We start from the raw sequence: 20,659 nt of genomic DNA on the forward strand, positions 1-20,659 counted from the left end.
TTCCCTGTCATGCGGGGAGATGATCTCAGTGCTTGCTCGACCCCCTTTGATGTGTGTTGAAGGGAACATGGGGTTCGCAGGGTGGATGAATGCGGGAAAGGCACTGCCCCCGCCTCCACCACAGGCTTCAAAGCTGCGCACAAGCCGTAGCCTCTGGGGTGACGTCCTAGGAAACCACAAGCCCTTGGTCTTGATCCACAGTAAACTCTCTTGAGAGCAGCCTTGCCCAGGTCAGGAAACCGAAGGGTATTCACCTCCCCGTCTGCAGGCTGCTTTCCTTCTACTGCCTCAACAATAATACATTGATTAGGAAGGTCCATCCTCGTCGGCTCCGCAGGCTGGGTTCCATGAAACAGAGAATCCTAGTCAACAGGGCAGAGCTTGCCTCCCCGACCCAGGCCTTCCTTCGTGGGTCCCTAACACAGTCTCCTCAACCTGAGACGGTGTCTGTATCTTCATTCACTAGAATTGCTTCCAGGGGTCAAAGTATCATTTTCACAAAATCCCTGCTAAAATGCAAGTATGTGATTTATGAGGAAACACGCACTGACATCTCAAATCCTATCAGCCCTAAGCAGTTTGTTCCTCCAAGAAGGAGGGACTGATGACAGAGACATGGGGAGGGCAGGGAACTCGGGGTCTGAATTCGGCGTAGACGCACTTATGTCCACAGCACCCACAGCAGCCTTAGCGCCGGGGGAGGAGAGTTTTGTTACGAGCAGCCCGGAAGCTATCATTTTCCACAAGCAAACACCCCCTCCCCTGGCCGTGGTTACTGAGGAGCAGCTGTAGTTTGCGGCTCCGTCTGGGTCTGACGATAAAGTCATGACTGTAGCGAAGCTTTCCCACCCAGAGGAATCCGGAGCACTTTGCTGTCCTGGTCCCCACGCCTCCTCTGCAGCTTCCGGCACCCAGCACAGGCTGAGGAGACCCACCCTGCATGCTGCCCCTTTCAGTCCATGGCTACCCCGTCTCCACGTTTCTCATTTAAATCTCAGCTCACTGGTCCCACCTGCCACTAGGTGTCTTCTCCAGGAGAAGTGGTTTTCCCGACGGCTGCTTCTTACTTCATGTGGCTTCGTGGCCTGTCGCATGGGGGTCGCAGAACCCACTTCTTCACAGCACGATCTCCTGATTCTTTCTCACCCTGCAGAGTGTATCTGAGGCAGCTCCACATCCAACAGGATGGCTCCCGAGAGACGCAAGCTGCCCAGGTGTGACCAATTCCATGGGGATTCCCTAACCTGCTTAGGTCAGAGCCACGGGTGCTGCTAGAAGGGTGCAGCAGGCTGCCCTGTTTTCTAAAGTCAGATTTACAGTATGATTTCCAAACAGCCAAATGCACCCTCTTTAAGTGTACAGTTTCATGACTTGACAAAAATAATAACTGTTGGTTAAAACTCCATCTGTTACTAGAAGCTGAATCAGATTATGCTGAATGACCCTGAATTCCCAGAGCGGTTAAACCTGGTGGAAGATGGCGACCACACTGTGGGGTTTTGTTTTATTCCTTAACTTGGTGTTCAGCTTGCCTCCCCTGCTATACTTGTGACTGGCGGCTAGTGAGTTTGAAAGTGTCACATTCACAGTACTACCCCCAATCCAACGGGACACTCTAGTCCCCACCAGCTTGACTAGCAAGAAACCCAGGCTTATCCTCAGACCTTCCCTTCTAAGGAGCCGCAGGGATGGGGAAGCAAGGACCTAACAGAACTGCCGGGGCTGCGTGCAGCTCAGCACTCTTTCTGACTTGGTGTGCCCTGCCCTTGAGGTCACTCGGCTGTCACTCCGCTGCCCCTGCTGGGCTCTGGTCCCTGCCCACAGCCCTCTGCGGGCCCCTCGCCCTCACTCAGGCCAAGCTCTTCCCCAGCACCATCCTGTCCCTCTTCACCCTTTGCTGGCCGGCAGGGAGATCCCTGCCTCCACTCCTGAGGGTTTGCCCCTCAAGACCAGACATACAGTAGGGGCATCATACATTCTGGGTGTCTGGCAGGAGTTTGAGTTGGATACAGTCTTCGACTTAAATCACCTAATTTTACAAATCCAAACAGAAGGCACCACAGAGCATAAGGCAGAGACCATCCCTATAAACACAGCCGGATTTTACTTCCCCTTAGCTTCTTGAAAGTAATATAGGCAGCGTGCATTCTGTAGGAAGACTGAACAGAAACGTCTGGGGACCCCTACTGCCCCGGGAATACCCAAGGCTTCAAAGTCGAGGGATTTGGGGAAGTTACTTTCAAAACTGCTGAATACTTGCACCTTGGTCCTCCCTGCAACCACTGCCTACTTTTCGGCCGCACTGCTAAGCACTCCTCCACCACTCCCGGAACCACCTGCTGCCCGGCCCAGTGCTGCACTGAGTGCCCCCCACTCCCTCACCCAGAGGCCTGGGTCCCACTCTCTAGACAGCAGTCTGAGGTCTCCCACCTTGCACTGGGACCCGTGTTCCCACCGCTGTGACCTGACATTCCTGGGACACGTTCCCTAGGGTAGTGGCACCTCTGAGAACCTCAAACTGTGAGCCAAAACAAACGCACAAGTAGTCCTGGATTGCCTGCCAAAGGCAGGAGAAATCAGGGACAACTGATTACACAGCTGCTGAATTCACAGACTCAGTCACCCTGAGGCACTGGGCTGTTCCTATGAGAGGTGTGTGTAAGGCGCAAGGAGAGGCCAGGCCCCTGGGGCCGTGGTTTTGGTGTAGTCAGCGCTTCAGCACAGAGCCAGGTAGAGCAATGCAGAACAAGCCGCCTGCCTCAGAGCCCTGTATGACCTTGGACTTCACAACTGGGTAGGGGAAAGAAGAGCTGGAGCCCTCCTGGAGCCAGGGCCTGGGGGGCTGCGCTGGCTCAGCGGCCAGAACGGGACCGAGGACATGGGTTGGGGGTGTGGAGCTGGGGAAGGTTATGGAGAGGATCACAGAGGGTCACAAGGGGGAGGGGAGAGTGTTCCCCGAGGGTCAGAAGGGAGCTATTGGCCAAGAATATGAGTGAGTGGTGAACACCGGGAGGGGAGACTGGAAGGCCTGGGCTGTGACTTCTGTCATTGAGCCAGTGCCACTCGAGGCAGGGACAACTTCTTATCACCTTTACCACAACCTCACAGGTGGAGCAAGACAAGGCTCACCTCTGCCACACTGAGGAATTACCTGTTCCTGAACCTGACTCCAGATGAAGTCCCCAGCTTTGAAAATGTGCTGAAAACCATCAGATAAAAATGTGGGGGGGAGGACCTTCAAGACGGCAGAGGAGTAAGACGTGAAGATGAGCTTCCTCCCCACAAATACATCAGAACTACACCTACATGTGGAACAACTCCTACAGAACACCTACTGAACGCTGGCAGGGGAACTCAGATTTCCAAAAAGGCAAGAAAATCCCCACGTAACTGGGTAGGGCAAAAGGAAAAAGGAAAAAAAAAAAAAAGAGACAAAGGAAAAAAGAGACAGGACCTGCCCTTCTGGGAGGGAGCTGGGAAGGAGGAAAAGGTCCCACACACTAGGAAGTCCCCTCACTGGCAGGGCTGGGGGAAGCTTTGGAGCCGCGGAGGAGAGCGCAGCCACAGGGGTGCAGAGGGCAAAGCGGAGAGATTCCCACACAGAGGATCGGTGCCGACCAGCACTCACCAGCCCGAGAGGCTTGTCTGCTCACCCGCCGGGGTGGGCGGGGCTGGGAGCTGAGGCTCGGGCTTCAGTCGGAGTGCAGGGAGAGGACTGGGGTTGGCGGCGTGAACACAGCCTGAAGGGGTCAGTGTGCCACAGCTAGCCGGGAGGGAGTCCAGGAAAAAACCTGGGCCTGCTGGACAGCAAGAATCCACTGTGGCGGGCTGCGGGAGAAGAGGGGTAGGCCCACCAGAGGAGCTTCCTGCTCTGTGCGCCCACAGACGGCAGGGCAACGCCTACACAAGTGTGAGCGTGAGCCGCAGCTCTCATCTCGGAACCCAGAGGCTGCTGCCGCTGCCACCAAGGGTCCTGTGTGCAAGGCAGGTCACTGCCCACACACTCCCGGCAGCCTGTACAGCCTGCCCTGCCGAGGGTCCCGCGATGCGGGACTAACTTCCCCGGGAGAAGGCACAGCACACCTCAGGCTCTTGCAACTTCGTGCCAGCCTCTGCTGCTGCAGGCACACCTGCACGTTCCAACTGTGACTGCGGTATCCCTCCCTCCCCCCGGCCTGAGTGAGCAAGTGAGCATTTACAGCCGCTGCTTTCACTCCCTCTTGCCTGGGAGGGGAACAGACACCTGAGGGCAGCTCACACGCAGAGGCGGGGCCAAAGGCAAAGCTGAACCCCAGGGGCTCTGCGACCAGAGAAGAGAAAGGGAAATCTCTCTGTGCAGCTGCAGAAGCAGGGGGTTAAAATCCCTGCAATTGGCTTGGTAAACCCCGCATGTGTGGAATACGTGAATAGACAACAAGTGTTCCCACAATTGAGGCTGTGAACTTTGGGGACAAGTACACACAGGAGGAAAGCCAGATGAGAGGCTCAGCTGGCCCAAAAATGCCCACAGCAGAGACCTACCGAGAAGTATAAGAAGACTTCCTGGATGGGGAGGGACTGGCTGCGGCTCACTGGGGGGAAACGGACACTGACAGCTGAGGCCCCAGGAAAACACCACTACTTTTTTTTCTTTGTTTTGTTTTGTTCCATTGTTCTTTTTTTATGATTATTCTTTTAATTTTTATTTACTTTTTATTTTCTTTCTTATGCTTTTATTTCTAATATATTTTTAATTTTTTTCTTCTTTCTACTGTACTTTTTTGTTATATTGTTTTTTTCTTGTGTTTGTTTCTTTCTTTGTTTTGCTTTGTCTTCATTTTATTTTAAACTATATTATCTATTTTTACTTTACTACTTTGTTTTGTATTTTTTCCTTTTGTTTTCATCTTTCGTCTTTACATTTTTTTATCGTTTTTGTGTGTTTGCTTTATGCTTTCATTGCCTTTTTTTAGTTTGCTTTCTGCATTTGATTTGTTCCTGGTTCTGTGTATTTATTAGTTTACTTTTTAGTGTTTGTTTTAGTTTTTGAGATTGTTTATTGGTTTGGTTGCTCTCCTCTTCTTCATCTCTTTTTTTCTTTTCTTTTCGTGAGTGCGTGTGTGTATGTTTCTTCATGTGATTTTGTCTGTTTAGTTTTGCTTTTACCATTTGTCTTGGGGTTTTGTCTCTTTGTTTGTTTGTTTCTTCTTCCTTTTCTTCCATGCCGTGTGGCTTGCAAGGTCTTGGTGCTCCAGCTGGGGGACAGGCCTGAGCCTCTGAGGTGGGAGAGCTGAGTCCAGGACATTGGACCACCAGAGAACTCCTGGGCCCATGTAATATTAATCGGTGAGAGCTCTCCCAGAGGTCTCCATCCCAACACTAAAACCCAGCTCCACCCAAGGGCCAGCATATTCCAGTGCTGGACCCCTCATGCAAACAACTAGCAAGACAGGAACACAACCCCACCCATTAGCAGTCAGGCTGCCTGAAGTCATACTAAGCTCACAGACACCTGAAAACACACCACCTGACGTGGCCCTGACCATCAGAGGGACAAGATCCATCCCCACCCCCCAGAACACAGGAACCAGTCCCCTCCACCAGGAAGCCTACACAATCCACTGGACCAACCTCACCCACCGGGTGAGAGAAGTAAGAGGAACTATGATCCTGCAGCCTGCTTTCTGACCTCAAACACAGTAAGTTAAATAAAATGAGAAGACAGAGAAATATGCAGCAGATGAAGAAGCAAGGTAAAATCCAACAAGACCAAACAAATAAAGAGCAGATAGGCAGTCTACCTGAAAAAGAATTCAGAGTAATGATAGTAAAGATGATCCAAAATCTCAGAAACAGAATGGAGAAAATACAAGAAATGTTTAACAAGGATGTAAAGGAACTAAAGAGCAAACAAACAGTGATGAACAGCACAATAAATGAAATTAAAAATTCTCTAGAAGGAATCAATAGCAGAATAACTGAGGCAGAAGAATGGATAAGTGACCTGGAAGATAAAATATTGGAAATAAATACCACTGAGCAGAATAAAGAAAAAAGAATGAAAAGAACTGAAGACAGTCTCAGAGATCCCTGGGACAACATTAAACACACCAACATTCGAATTATAGTGGTCCCAGAAGAAGAAGAGAAAAAAGAAGGGTTTGAGAAAATATTTGAAGAGATTATAGCGGAAAATTTCCCTAATATGGGAACGGAAATAGTCGATCAAGTCTGGAGAATGCAGAGAGTCTCATATAGGATAAACCCAAGGAGAAACACACCGAGACACTCATTAATGGAACTATCTACAAAAAAATATGAAAATCAGCAAGGGAAAACCAATAAATAACATACAAGAGAATCCCCATAAGGTTAACAGCTGCTCTTTCAGCAGAAACTCTGCAGGCCAGAATGGAGTGGCAGGACATATTTAAAATGATGAAAGGGAAAAACCTACAACCAAGATTACTCTACCCAGCAAGGATCTCATTCAGATTCAATGGAGAAATCAAAAGCTTTACAGACAAGCAAAAGCTACGTGAATTCAGCACCACCAAACCAGCTCTACAACAGATGCTAAAGGAACTTCTCTAAGTAGGAAACACAAGCGAAGAAAAGGACCTACAAAAACAAACCCAAAACAATTAAGAAAATGGTCATAGGAACATACATATTGATAATTACCTTAAATGTGAACGGATAAAATGCTCCAACCAAAAGACACAGACTGGCTGAATGGATACACAAACAAGACCCATATATATGCTGTCTACAAGAGATCCACTTCAGACCTAGGGACACATACAGACTGAAAGTGAGGGGATGGAAAAAGATATTCCAACCAAATGGAAATCAAAAGAAAGCTGGAGTAGCAATACTCGTATCAGACAAAATACACTTTAAAATAAAGACTTACATGAGACAAGGAAGGACAGTACATAATGATCAAGGGATCAATCCAAGAAGACATAACAACTATAAATACTTATGCACCCAACACAGGAGCACCTCAATACGTAAGGCAAACGCTAACAGCCATAAAAGCAGAAATCAACATTAACACAATAATAGTGGGAGACTTTAACACCCCACTTACACCAAAGGACAGATCATCCAAACAGAAAATAAATAAGGAAACACAAGCTTTAAATGACACATTAGACCAGATGGACTTAATTGATATTTACAGGACATTCCATTCAACTACAACAGAATACACTTTCTTCTCAAGTGCACATGGAACATTCTCCAGGATAGATCACATCTTGGGTCACATATCAAGCCTTGGGAAATTTAAGAAAATTGAAATCGTATAAGCAACTTTTCCGACCACAGCATTATGAGACTAGATATCAATTACAGGAAAAAAAAACTGTAAAAAATACAAACACATTGAGGCTAAACAATACACTACTAAATAACCAAGAGATCACTGAGAAATTAAAGAGGAAATCAAAAAATACCCAGAAACAAATGACAATGAAAACATGACAACCAAAAACCTATGGGATGCAGCAAAAGCAGTCTAAGAGGGAAGTTTATAGCAACCCAATCCTACCTCAAGAAACAAGAAAAATCTCAAATAACCTAACCTTACACCTAAAGCAATTAGAGAAGAAAGAACAAAAAAACCCAAAGCTAGCAAAAGGAAAGAAATCATAAAGATCAGATTGGAAATAAATGAAAAAGAAATGAAGGAAACAATAGCAAAGATCAATAAAACTAATAGCTGGTTCTTTGAGAAGATTAAAAAAATTGATAAACCATTAGCCAGACTCATCAGGAAAAAAAAGGGAGAGGACTCAAATCAACAGAATTAGAAATGAAAAAGTAGAACTAACAAGTGACACATCATAAATACAAAGGATCATGAGAGACTACTATAAGCAGCTATATGCCAGTAAAATGGACAACCTGGAAGAAACAAATTCTTAGAAATGCACAACCTTCTGAGAATGAACCAGGAAGAAACAGAAAATATGAACAGATCAATCACAAGCAGTTAAGTTGAAACTGGGATTAAAAATCTTCCAACAAACAAAAGCCCAGGGCCAGATGGCTTCACGGGAAAATTCTATCAAGCATTTATAGAAGAGCTAACAACTATCCTTCTCAAACTCTTCCAAAATACAGCAGAGGCAGGAACACTCCCAAACTCATTGCATGAGGCCACCATCACCGATACCAAAACCAGACAAAGATGTCACAAAAAAAGAAATTTACAGGCCAATACCACTGATGAACATAGATACAAAAATCCTCAACAAAATACTAGCAAGCAGAATCCAACAGCACATTAAAAGGATCATACACCATGATCCAGTGGGGTTTATCCCAGGAATGCAAGGATTCTTCAATATATGCAAATCAATTAATGGGATACACCATACTAACAAGCTGAAGGATAAAAACCATATGATAATCTCAATAGGTGCAGAAGCAGCTTTTGACAAAATTCAACACCCATTTATGATAAAAACTCTCCAGAAAGTGGGCATAGAGGGAACCTACCTCAACATAATAGAGAACACATATGACAAACCCACAGCCAACATCATTCTTTTTTTTAAAACTTTTAAGTTTAATTTAATTAATTTTTTTATACAGCAGGCTCTTATTAGTCATCAATTTTATACACATCAGTGTATACATGTCAATTCCAATAGCCCAATTCATCACACCACCATCCCCACCCCACAACGGCTTTCCCCCCTTGGTGTCCATACGTTTGTTCTCTACATCTGTGTCTCAACTTCTGCCCTGCAAACTGGTTCATCTGTACCATTTTTCTAGGTTCACATACATGCGTTAATATACGATATTTGTTTTTCTCTTTCTGACTTACTTCACTCTGTATGACAGTCTCCAGAGCCATCCACGTCTCAACAAATGACCCAATTTCGTTCCTTTTTATGGCTCAGTAATATTCCATTGTATATAGGTACCACAACTTCTTTATCCATTCGTCTGTCAGTGGGCATATAGGTTGCTTTCATGACCTGGCTATTGTAAATAGTGCTGCAGTGAACACTGGGGTGCATGAGTCTTTTTGAATTACGGTTTTATCTGGGTATATGCCCAGTAGTGGGATTGCTGGATCACATGGTAATTCTATTTTTAGTTTTTTAAGGAACCTACGTACTGTTCTCCATAGTGGCTGTATCCATTTACATTCCCACCAACAGTGCAAGAGGGTTCCCTTTTCTCCACAACCTCTCCAGCATTTGTTGTTTGTAGATTTTCTGAGGACGCCCATTCTAACTGGTGGATGTGATACCTCACTGTACTTTTGATTTGCATTTCTCTAATGATTAGTGATGTTGAGCAGCTTTTCATGTGCTTCTTGGCCACCTGTATGTCTTCTTTGGAGAAATGTCTATTTAGCTCTTTTACCCATTTTGGATTGGGTTGTTTGTTTTTTTTAATATTGAGTTGCATGACCTGTTTATATATTTTGGAGATTAATCCCTTGTCCATTGATTCATTTGCAAATATTTTATCCCATCCTGAGAGTTGTCTTTTCATCTTGTTTATGGTTTCCTATGCTGTGCAAAAGCTTTTAAGTTTCATTAGGTCCCATTTGTTTATTTTTGTTTTTATTTCCATTATGCTAGGAGTGGATCAAAAAAGATCTTGCTGTGATTTATGTCAAAGAGGGTTCTTCCTATGTTTTCCTCTAAGAGTTTTATACTGTCCGGTCTTACATTTAAGTATCGAATCCATTTTGAGTTTATTTTTGTGTATGGTGTTAGGGAGGGTTCTAATTTCATTCTTTTACATGCAGCTGTCCAGTTTTCCCAGCACCACTTATTGAAGAGACTGTCTTTTCTCCATTGTATAACCTTGCCTCCTTTGTCATAGATTAGTTGACCATAGGTGTGTGGGTTTATCTCTGGGCTTTCCATCTTGTTCCATTGATCTATGTTTCTGTTTTTCTGCCAGTACCATATTGTCTTGATTACTGTAGCTTTGTAGCATAGTCTGAAGCCAGGGAATCTGATTCCTCCAGCTCCGTTTTTTTTCCCTAAAGACTGCTTTGGCTATTCGGGGTCTTTTGTGTCTCCATACAAATTTAAAGATTTTTTGTTCTAGCTCTGTAAAAAATGCCATTGGTAATTTTATAGGGATTGCATTGTATCTGCAGATTGCTTTGGGTAGTATAGTCATTTTCAAAGTATTGATTCTTCCAAACCAAGAACATGGTATATCTTTCCATCTGTTGGTATCACCTTTAATTTCTTTCAACAGTGTCTTATAGTTTTCTGCATACAGGTCTTTTGTCTCCCTAGGTAGGTTTATTCCTAGATATTTTATTCTTTTTGTTGCAATGGTAAATGGGAGTGTTTCCTTAATTTCTCTTTCAGATTTTTAATCATTAGTGTATAGGAATGCAAGAGATTTCTGTGCATTAAATTTGTACCCTGCCACTTTACCAAATTCATTGATTAGCTCTAGTAGTTTTCTGGTGGCATTTTTAGGATCTCTATGTATAGTATCATGTCATCTGCAAGCAGTGACAGTTTTACTTCTTCTTTTCCAATTTGTATTCCTTTTATTTCTTTTTATTCTCTGATTGCTGTGGCTAGGACTTCCAAAACTATGTTGAATAATGGTGGTGTGAGTGGACATCCTTGTCTTTTTCCTGATCTTAGAGGAAATGCTTTCAGCTTTTCACCATTGAGAATGATGTTTGCTGTGGGTTTGTCAGATATGGCCTTTATTACGTTGAGGTAGGTTCCCTCTATGCCCACTTTCTGGAGAGTTTTTAACATAAATCGGTGCTGAATTTTGTCAAAAGCTTTTTCTGCATCTATTGAGATGATCATACGGTTTTTATTCTTCAATCTGTGAATATGGTGTATCACATTGACTGATTTGCGTATACTGAAGAATCCTTGCATCCCTGGAATAAATCCCACTTGATCATGGTGTATGATCCTTTTAATGTATTGTTGGATTCTGTTTGCTAGTATTTTGTTGAAGATTTTTGCATCTATGTTCATCAGTGATATTGGTCTGTAATGTTCTTTTTTTGTAGTATCTTTGTCTGGTTTTGCTATCAGGGTGATGGTGGCCTCACAGAATGTGTTTGGGAGTGTTCCTTCCTCTGCAATTTTTTGGAAGAGTTTGAGAAGGATCAGTGTTAGCTCTTCTCTAAATGTTTAATTCACCTGTGAAGCCCTCTGGTCCTGGACTTTTGTTTGTTGGAAGATTTTTAATCACAGTTTCAATTTCATTACTTGTGATTGGTCTGTTCATATTTTGTATTTCTTCCTGGTTCAGTCTTGGAAGGTTATACCTATCTAAGAATTTGTCCATTTCTTCCACCTTGTTCAGTTTATTGGCATAGAGTTGCTTGTAGCAGTCTCTTAGGATGCTTTCTATTTCTGCGGTGTCTGTTGTAACTTCTCCTTTTACATTTCTAATTTTATTGATTTGAGTCCTCTCCCACTTTCTCTTGATGAGTCTGGCTAATCAATTTTCTTTATCTTCTTAAAGAACCAGCTTTTAGTTTTATTGATCTTTGCTACTGTTTTCTTTGTTTCTATTTCATTTATTTCTGCTCTGATCTTTATGATTTCTTTCCTTCTGCTAACTTTGGGTTTTGTTTGTTCTCTTTTCTCTAGTTCCTTTAGGTCTAAGGTTAGATTGTTTTGAGATTTTTCTTGTTTCTTGAGGTAGGCTTGTATAGCTATAAACTTCCCTCTTAAAACTGCTTTTGCTGCATCCCATAGGTTTTGGATCGTCGTGTTTTCATTGTCATTTGTCTCTAAGTATTTTTTGATTTCCTCTTTGATTTCTTCAGTGATCTCTTGGTTATTTAGTAACGTATTGTTCAGCCTCCATGTGTTTGTCTTTTTTACGTTTTTTTCCCTGTAATTCACTTCTAATCTCATAGCGTTGTGGTCAGAAAAGATGCTTGATATGATTTCAACTTTCTTAAATTTGCTGAGGCTTGATTTGTGACCCAAGATGTGATCTATCCTGGAGAATGTTCCATGCACACTTGAGAAGAAAGTGTAGTCTGCTGTTTTTGGATGGAATGTCCTATAAATATCAGTTAAATCTATCTGGTCTATTGTGTCATTTAAAGCTTCTATTTCCTTATTTATTTTCATTTTGGATGATCTGTCCATTGGTGTAAGTGAGGTGTTAAAGTCCCCAACTATCACTGTGTTACTGTCGATTTCCTCTTTAATAGCTGTTAGCAGTTGCCTTATGTATTGAGGTGCTCCTATGTTGGTTGCAAATATATTTATAATTGTTATATCTTCTTCTTGGATTGATCCCTTGATCATTATGCAGTGTCCTTCCTTGTCTCTTGTAACATTCTTTATTTTAGAGTCTATTTTATCTGATATGAGTATTGCTACTCCAGCTTTCTTTTGATTTCTATTTGGATGGAATATCTTTTTCCATCCCCTCACTTTCAGTCTGTATGTGTCCCTAGGTCTGAAGTGGGTCTCTTGTAGACAGCATATAGATGGGTCTTGATTTTGCATCCATTCAGCAAGCCTCTGTCTTTTGGTTGGAGCATTTAATCTATTCACATTTAAGGTAATTATTGATATGTATGTTCCTATGACCATTTTCTTAATTGTTTTGGGTTTGTTTTTGTAGGTCCTTTTCTTCTCTTGTGTTTCCCACTTAGAGAAGTTCCTTTAGCATTTGTTGTAGAGCTGATTTGGTGGTGCTGAATTCTCTTAGCTTTTGCTTGTCTGTAAAGCTTTTGATTTCTCCATTGAATCTGAATGAGATCCTTGCCAGGTAGAGTCATCTTGGTTGTAAGTTCTTCCCTTTCATCACTTTAAGTATGTCATGCCACTCCCTTCTGGCTTGTAGAGTTTCTGCTGAGAAATCAGCTGTTAACCTTATGAAAGTTGCCTTGTATGTTATTTGTCATTTTTCCCTTGCTGCTTTCAATAATTTTTCTTTGTCTTTAATTTTTCTCAGTTTGATTACTATGTGTCTCGTCGTGTTTCTCCTTGGGTTTATCCTGTATGGGACTCTCTGGGCTTCCTGGACTTGGGTGGCCATTTCCTTTCCCATGTTAAGGAAGTTTTCCACTATAATCTCTTCAAATATTTTCTCCGGTCCTTTCTCTCTCTCTTCTCCTTCTGGGACCCGTATAATGCGAATGTTATTGTGTTTAATGTTGTCCCAGAGGTCGCTTAGGCTGCCTTCATTTCTTTCCATTCTTTTTTCTTTATTCTGTTCTGCAGCAGTGAATTCCACCATTCTCTCTTCCAGGTCACTTATCTGTTCTTCTGTCTCAGTTATTCTGCTATTGATTCTTTCTAGTGTAGTTTTCATTTCAGTTATTGTATTGTTCATCTCTGTTTGTTTGTATTTTATTCTTTTAGGTCTTTGCTAAACATTTCTTGCATCTTCTCGATCTTTGCCTCCATTTTTTTTCCGAGGTCCTGGATCATCTTCACTATCATTATTCTGAATTCTTTTTCTGGAAGGTTGCCTATCTCCACTTCATTTAGTTGGTTTTCTGGGGTTTTATCTTGTTCCTTTATCTAGTACCTAGCCTTCTGCCTTTTCATCTTGTCTTTCTGTGAATGTGGTTTTTGTTCCACAGGCTGCAGGATTGTAGTTCTTCTTGCTTCTGCTGTCTGCCCTCTGGTGGATGAGGCTATCTAAGAGGCTTGTGTAAGTTTCCTGATGGGAGGGACTGGTGGTGGGCAGAGCAGACTGTTGCTCTGGTGGGCAGACCTCAGTAAAACTTTAATCCGCTTGACTATTGATGGGTGCGGCTGGGTTCCCTCCCTGTTGGTTGTTTGGCCTGAGGCAACCGAACACTGGAGGCTACCTGGGCTCTTTGGTGGGGCTAATGACAGACTCTGGGAGGGCTCACTCCAAGGATTACTTCCCAGAACGTCTGTTGCCAGTGTCCTTGTCCCCATGGTGAGCCACAGCCACCCCCCACCCGTCTCTGCAGGAGACTCTCCAACACTAGCAGGTAGGTCTGGTTCAGTCTCCTATGGGGTCACTGCTCCTTCCCCTGGGTCCTGATGCACACACTACTTTTGTGTGCCCTCCAAGAGTACAGTCTCTGTTTCCCCCAGTCCTGTCAAAGTCCTGCAGTCAATTCCCACCAGTCTTCAAAGTCTGATTCTCTAGGAATTCCTCCTCCTGTTGCCGGACCTCCAGGTTGGGAAGCCCGACGTGGGGTTCAGAACCTTCAGTCCAGTGGGTGGATTTCTGTGGTATAAGTGTTCTCCAGTCTGTGAGTCACCCATCCAGCAGTTATGGGAACTGATTTTACTGTGATTGCGCCCCTCCTACCATCTCATTGTGGCTTCTCCTTTGCCTTTGGATGTGGGGCATCTTTTTTGGTGAGTTCCAGTGTCTTCCTGTCGATGATTGTCCAGCAGCTAGTTGTGATCCTGGTGTTCTCGTAAGACGTAGTGAGAGCACGTCCTTCTACTCCGCCATCTTGGTTCCTCTCCAATATCATTCTTAGTTGTGAAAAACTGAAAGCATTTCCTCTAAGATCAGGAACAAGACAAGGGTGCCCACTCTCATCACTAAAAAAAACGTGCTGTGGATTTCAGTGTATTTTCATTCTGTCTTCCACTGTCTTATTAATTGTTCCTTCTCACTTTCAAAGGCAATGAAACTTGGAGAGTCCTTCTGGAAGGGAAACATCTGCTCCTCCTAAACCATCAAGTCACAAGCCACCCTTTAGAGGGAAGACATGGGAGACCAGAAAGTAAACTCAACTGGGCTCTTTCGTTTCAATACTGAGAACCACGTGGCTTCTACACCTTTTAATTAGAGTTTCCATCACTGGAGGAGCTGGCAAACATTTACCCCCTGATCACCAAACACCAAACCAGGAGAAGTTTTGAAGATCATCAGATCCAACCCCCCTCAATTTATAGAGCAGAAAACCAAAGGCCAAAGTAGTTAGGTGATTGATAACACCCAGTTCCCCTGCCCCACATTTCCAAGGCTGCCTGTTTCTCTCCATGTTGGCAACTCAGGGCTCTTCCTGTTATAGCAGGTAGCATCCCTGACAGGCTACATGGGGGAAATCTACAGCTTTCACCTGCTACCAAGCATGTGGCTCTTATCGCTCCCAAGCCATCTGGCACGGTAAAGATGACCCTGTGCTCTTGACTCACACTCTGTGGGATGCCTGTCTACAAGTCGGGGTCCTTCTCTCAGCACCTAGGTGATGTGGGGCACCAAATCCATACCACCATCACATCATGCCAATCCGTAACACCCAGTCTCTGACAGAAGAGGCACACGTTCACCAATGCAGCAATACCTGCCAGTCATACTCAACGTGTTACCTTCTGGTATCTTCTAGTATGCAGAACAGACACCAGCGCTTCTCCCAGCAAACTAAAGGCCAGCTAATCACAGATGAAATTCCAGCTTTGAGATCTCACATGTTCCCCTGCACCACAGAGCAGTCCTCTGCCCCACACCCCAAGCCTAGAATTGAACTGATTCAATGATAGCATCATCGGTTTTACCTTACATTCTTCATCCAACAGGTCCAAGATGCCCAGCTTAGCTTCTATGAGGTCAATACAAGGTTGGTTATCATAAAAATCAATCAAGGTCCAAGGGATCTGCTCCTTCATGTATTCCTCTTGCTCCAACTTGAATACATGCTGGTGTAAGAAGTGAAAGGTCAAGGTTAGTGAACTATAGACACACCTTAACTTTCAACTCCCCTGAGCTTCAACCACATGGGTTCTGAGCCCTGGAGGATGGTGCATACTCGCTAGAAAAGGTTTAGGCACAAGTCACAGTCATGAACGCAGAAGAAAAAAGCTCAGTGAGGTGATCCTCACTCCCAAGTGAACCCTTCCTTAGGACACTCCAATAATCACCTGTAATGTCATACCTCAACCAGTAGCGAGAAGCCTCATAGCTGGCTTTCAATTGCTCAAATACCATAGAAGCTCGGGGTCAAAAGAGTGGGAGTCAAAGCCAAGGAGAGGATCACTGACCTTCTTCTGAGCAGTGGGGAGCACCTGCCTAGAGCTGGGGCACCACCAGGAAACCAAGGGCAGGTCAGGGCGGAGCTAGAGCCCACTGACCCTGGACAGAAGAGAAGTAGGCCGGGCTGTCTGCCACTCCCTGGTGGGGAGAGAGGTCTCCCCCACCCGACATGTCCGGGTCCAGAAAAACCTACCAAGTTGAACTGTTGCTGGAGCTTCTCATTCGCATAGTTGATACAAAACTGCTCAAAGCTGTTCACGTCAAATGTCTCAAACCTGCAGAATGGAAAGAGCAGAGGATAAAGTAAGAGACATCTACTTTTATCGAAGGAATCACTGGGACTTCAGCAAGGCAGCCCTCGTCCTCTGCTCCCACCCAGCTCTAGCCTTAACTCCAGCAGACAATTCCCATCTGCTCTTGTGCCCAAAGAGACCACTGTTGCCGGCATTAGCACGACAGAGTCCTATTAAATAGGAAAGTAAGAACGTACATCTTTTTCGCAATTAGAAAAAGTACTGACAGCAGGACATTCGGAAAAAGCAGGTGTAAAAAAGAGAAAGTCACCCGTGATTCTATCACTCATGTTAACCACCAGTTACACTTTGGTATGTTTCCGTCTAGTGATTTTACATTTTTGAGAAAAGTAGAATTATATGTAAAATTATACCTATACTTGTCATTTAACTCCCCATTCGTTATTCAACATTTTCCCATGCCATTGTTCTTCAAAGGCATCAGTTTTATTTATTTATTTATTGGTTTTTGGCTGCGTTGAGTCTGTTTTTTGGCTGCACTGAGTCTTTGTTGCTGCCCGCAGCCTTTCTTTAGTTGCGGTGAGCAGGGGCTACTCTTCACTGCATTCTCTTGTTGCAGAGTACAGGCTCTAGGCAGGTGGACTTCAGTGGTTGCAGCATGCGGGCTCAGTAGTTGCGGCACGTGGACCCTAGAGTGCACGGGCTTCAGTAGTTGCCGCATGTGGGCTCAGTAGTTGCGGGGCATGGGCTCTAGATGCGTGGGCCTCAGTAGTTGTGGCTTGCGGGCTCTAGAGTGCAGGTTCAGTAGTTGTGGTGCACGGGCTTAGTTGCTCCGCAGCACGTGGGATCTTCCCGGACCAGGGATCGAACCCGTGTCCCGTGCACTGGCAGGCAGATTCTTAACCACTGAGCCACCAGGGAAGTCCCGAACGACATCAGTTTTAATGTCTGCCTCATGGACCCTCGTATGGATCACAGATGCTGCTTTAGGCCTGAGGATTGTACAGGTGCCCAGGTGAGGGGTCCAGTGGGGCCAGAATTTAGCTGATGCCCCCCTCAAGTCTGGGAGGGAGCATTTGCCCCAGAAGGGATGCCTTTTTCCAATTCACACAAAGGCTTCTCCTGGGCTGGCAGTGGTCCCCATGCAGATGAATCATAATTTAACCAATCACCTATTGTAGAACATTTTGGTTCTTTTTCCAGTTTTTAGCTGCTATCATTGCTGTGACAAATATTGGATATACATCTTTGAATTCGTGATCTTTAAGATGCTATTCTAGAAGGAAAATTACCATGTTGGAGTTTGTTTTCTTAAATAGAAGAAAATCACCTTCCAGAAAGATGGAGCCCATTGATGTTATCACCCTACCCCCACCCCAGCCTCCCAACGTATGAAAGCATCTTGTTCACCTAATCCTGGTTAATCAAGTTGTCTTTAAATTCATGTTTGACTTAGAGTTTATGTACGATAAGATGCACCAATTTGAAAGATATATTTCAATGAGTTTCTGATAAATATTATACTACCTGTGTCCACCATCACAATCCAGATATAGAACAATTTTTATCACCACAATCACCCCAAAAGTTCCCTTGTGCTCCAATCAGGTACGTTCTCATTGCCCCTCACTGGGAGTATTAATGCATCAGAGATCTTTGGTCAGTAACGTAGATTAACTTTTAAAAATCTTTGGTTAATTATTATACGAAAAATGTTGTTCTTTGATTTTTAATATCTTTATTGATAGAGCTCAACATTTTTCTGTGTGTGTGTGTGTGTGTGTGTGTGTACTAGTTGTCTGTACCTTGTGAACTGTCTGTGATTGGTGAAGTATTTTTTGGGTTTTAACTTTAAAAATGGACTTATTTGAGCTCTTTATACTTCAGATCATCAATAACTGACATCAACTACTCAACTGAAATGTTTGCAATATGGCTCGATCACTGCTGGGGAAGGGAGTTGGAGAAGAGGTGGAGCCTGCAGAGAGGAGGGCAGGTAAGGAGACGAGACACGGCACGGCACAGCACAGCCGGGCACAGTCCCACCTGCAGGCCTTGTATGCTACACTTGAGGGGTTTGGATTTCACCAGGAGAAATGGGGAAAATTTGAAGGATTTTAAATTAAGAAATGACAACCAGGGCTTCCCTGGTGGTACAGTAGCTAAGAATCTGCCTGCCAATGCAGGGGACATGGGTTCAAGCCCTGGTCCGGGAAGATCCCACATGCCACAGAGCAACTAAGCCTGTGTGCCACAACTACTGAGCTTGCACTCTAAAGCCTGCGAGCCACCACTACTGAGCCCGTGTGCCGCAACTATGAAGCCTACACACCTAGAGCCCAGGCACCGCAACAAGAGAAGCCACAGCAATGAGAAGCCTGCGCACCACTGTGAAGAGTAGCCCCCACTCACCTCAACTAGAGAAAGCCGCACACAGCAATGACCCAATGCAGCCAAGAATAAATAAAATCAATTTATTTTTTAAAAAAAAGAAAAGAAATGACAACCATACTTGCATCTTAGAAACACTGTGATTTGTGGGAAGGTGTGCGAGACTGAATGCAGGAGGTCGAGTAAGGCAGTTACTACTGGAGCAGTAATTCAGGAAAGATCCAATCAGGTCATGGCTGAGGCTGGTGGTGGCCAAGTAATGGGGATGTTCTAAAGACATTAAGGAAGGTGGAAATGAGAGGACTTCAAATGACCGATGGCGTGTGGAGATGAGATTCACTTGTACAACTGAACGGATGTGATCACCCCCCAAGCTGGGAGCATCATTATAGCATCAGCAGCTTGAGCTACAAATGAGTGGGGCCACCGTGTTCGCAGAGCAAAGGCATCAGGCTGAGGGGGTAAGAAGGGGAAGACATCGAGGAGGAAGAGGTACCTTCTTCTCATTCACGCACCGTGCTGAATGAGCTGGCAGGGACCCTGTAAATGAGCACCTATAGAGCACCAAGCCCCAGATGCTTCATGAGCTCCCTGAACACCCACAACAAACAAGAGCTCGGGTCTATTACTAATCCCATCCTACTGTTGAAGAAACTAAATAACCTGTCTGAAGTCAGAGAGTCAGTAGACAGAAGAGCCAATATTTGAATCCAGAGAGAGTGATTTCTGAGACCACATTAACTCAGAAAGGAATAAAAGTTCCATTTAAGAAAGAATGAAAAATAAATAAGTCAAAAAAAATGGAAGGAAGGAAGGAAGGAAGGAAGGAAGGAAGGGAGGAAGGAAGGAAGGAAGGAAGGAAGGGAGGGAGGGACGGAGGGAGGGAGGGAGGGAGGAAGGAAGGAAGGAAGGAAGGAAGGAAGGAAGGAAGGAAGGAAGGAAGGAAGGAAGGGGAGGACGCCATGTGCCCAGGTGCTGCTGCTTTGGACAGGCTGGGCTTGCGAAAGCCTCAACATGCCTTTGGCTAGAGATTTACTGCATCCTTCCTTGGAAGAAGAAAAGAAAAAACATTAAAAAAAAAAACTGGCTGGTTCAAAGTCCAAATTCTTTATGGATGTAAAATGTCCAGGTTGCTACAGGATTACCACAGTTTTCAGCCACGCTCAGACAGTGGGGCTTTGTGTTGGTTGTTCAACAGTGTTGTGCCAGCTGATGGGAAGAAAGGCCAGACTCACAGAAGGGTGTTCATGTAGAAGACAGCACCACTAATGACCCACGCAGCTTCCTGAATTGTGTTCTATCACAGAAAGCCTTATCTGTTCAGTGATTCTAGTTCATCTACCAAGATGATGGAATTATGTTTAATTCTGTAAGGTATACGACAATGCTCTCCTATTTTGATGTCAGTTTTTCAATAAAGTTTTGATTATGAGCATAAATAAATAAATACATAAAGAAGGAAGAGATGACTAGGAAGGGCTGTGGAGGAGAGGAAAACTTCCCAGGGGAGGAAGTGTTTGAGCACGTGGAGAGCGGGAGAGGGGTGACACCGAGGGACCCCAGGCTGGGGACACAGGCTTCAGCCTTCATAACCTCACATCGCTAGCCCTCTCACTCTTTGTATGGGTGACTGAATTTTCTCAGTCTTACATAAATTTATGCCAGCGCTTCCAAACAGGCTGAACTACCACTCCCTAATAGAAATGTTGGAGCTGCCCCTGGTGGGGTTGGGGACGGTAGTGGTGGTGGAAAGGCAGCACCATAAGCAGCAGAACCAGCAAAAATAAATGCATCAGATGCCCAACAGGGTTGGCTCAGTGCCCAGAAAACATCAGGCTTCTCCTCCTCTGTGCCCACCTCCCCCACCAAGGTATAAGACGCGGAGAAGTGGGAAATCATCTTGAGATCAGAGGAATCAACTGCTTGGAGACAACCACATTAAAGCACAGCCTTTGGTCATGCCCACAGAAGTAATTCTAGGTCAATAAAACACGATCAGAGGTGGAGGCACCCCAGACCATGCAGGAGGGAGGCACTGGCTCTTCCAGTCCTTACCCTGGATG

The 20,659-nt window shown here is 44.6% G+C and overlaps 1 protein-coding gene and 1 pseudogene across 2 annotated transcripts in view; one reads left to right on the forward strand and one right to left on the reverse strand.

Annotated features, from left to right (window-relative positions):
• The window catches only part of MYO5B (myosin VB), a 388,804-nt gene that overhangs the window by 110,126 nt on the left and 258,019 nt on the right, over window positions 1–20,659 (reverse strand). For both annotated transcript variants that reach the window (XM_030867905.3, XM_030867909.3), the window contains exons 11-12: window positions 16,145–16,226; window positions 15,477–15,617 (exon numbers count right to left, since the gene is read on the reverse strand). In XM_030867905.3, the coding sequence (XP_030723765.1) occupies window positions 15,477–15,617; window positions 16,145–16,226 (223 nt within the window). The remainder of the gene's footprint in view (window positions 1–15,476; window positions 15,618–16,144; window positions 16,227–20,659) is intronic.
• On the forward strand, window positions 19,611–19,865 carry LOC115859246 (small ribosomal subunit protein eS27-like pseudogene; annotated as a pseudogene).

This window comes from Globicephala melas, chromosome 13 (assembly GCF_963455315.2).
Source record: "Globicephala melas chromosome 13, mGloMel1.2, whole genome shotgun sequence".
Lineage (NCBI taxonomy): Eukaryota > Metazoa > Chordata > Mammalia > Artiodactyla > Delphinidae > Globicephala > Globicephala melas.